This window comes from Helobdella robusta (genome assembly GCF_000326865.2).
Source record: "Helobdella robusta unplaced genomic scaffold HELROscaffold_1, whole genome shotgun sequence".
NCBI lineage: Eukaryota > Metazoa > Annelida > Clitellata > Rhynchobdellida > Glossiphoniidae > Helobdella > Helobdella robusta.
In genome coordinates this window covers 13,639,455-13,640,604 of record NW_008703570.1, presented here as the reverse complement: position 1 = coordinate 13,640,604, position 1,150 = coordinate 13,639,455, and the positions used below count along the sequence as shown (strand labels likewise).

Below are 1,150 nucleotides of genomic sequence, written 5' to 3'. Positions count from 1 at the left end.
TGATGATGACGATGGTGGTGATAGTGATGATGACGATGAGGATGATGATGATGATGAGGACGATAGTGATGATGATGATGATGATGATGATGATGATGTTGATGATGATAATAATGATGATAACGATGATGATGATGATGTTGATGATAACAATGGCATATAAAGTCTGTGGTTATATTTATGGTTGTTTCAATCATTTTATTCGTACATTTAAGAAGAAATAATTTCCCGCCAGAATCTTCTGCAACAAATTCAAATTTAACACTCTCGATAATAATGCTAAGCCAGAAAATTTTTAATAATAATAACTTCAAAAAATTGTATAATAATAGAAATGATAATTACTATGGGGGCGAGCAGCGATGTAGCTAATGGTTAAAGTGCCGACAGCGATCCTGCAGCTACCGACTTCAATTGCACAGAGATCCCAACCTGCCACGTGCAGCCTTTGCAACGCTGTCCTTCTGAAACATAAGGAATGTCTTGAATGTTTTTTTAGCATCAGCTGTGTAGACTGTTGTTATTCCTCCTCCTCCTCTTCTTCCTCTTCTTCTTTCTCGTGCCTTATCTTTTCAGGACATTGGCGACCATCGACCTCCACAAAATCCGATGTTTAACACTTTGTAATGGTTGAAATGTGGTGATATTCAACAAGGACTTCACGAATGTTCTTCGTTGTTGGCAATAAAAACAACAACAGAAACAATAACAACGACAACAACAACAACTACAACTACAACAATAACAACAACCACAACAACACAACAACACAACAACAACACAACAACAACACAACAACCACACCAACAACAACAACAACAACAACTACTACTACTACAGCAACAACAAAAACAACAACAACAACAATAATAACAACAACAAATAAAAACAACACGGGACAGAACACGGCCTTGCACTACGCATGTTCGAACGGTCACGTGGAAGCGGTACAGCTACTCCTAGAGAAGAAGGCGGACGTCAGTCTGACCAACACCTACAACAACTCCGCCCTTGACCTAGCCATTGATAACCTCCATCAGGATGTTGTGGTCATGATGCTCAGAGATAAGAGGTGCTTGTAGTGGTGATGGTGGTGATGATGATAGTGGTGATGATAGTGATGGTGATAATAGTGGTGATGATGATGGTG

General features: G+C 39.3%; 1 protein-coding gene across 1 annotated transcript in view; it reads left to right on the top strand.

Moving 5' to 3' along the window:
- Positions 1-152: 152 nt before the first annotated feature.
- HELRODRAFT_159882 (hypothetical protein) overlaps positions 153-1,150 on the top strand; it is a gene marked incomplete at both ends in the record, with an annotated part of 8,119 nt that continues 7,121 nt past the window's right edge. The window contains 2 exons of the mRNA XM_009011716.1: positions 153-164; positions 903-1,049. Of these exons, the coding sequence (XP_009009964.1) occupies positions 153-164; positions 903-1,049 (159 nt within the window). The remainder of the gene's footprint in view (positions 165-902; positions 1,050-1,150) is intronic.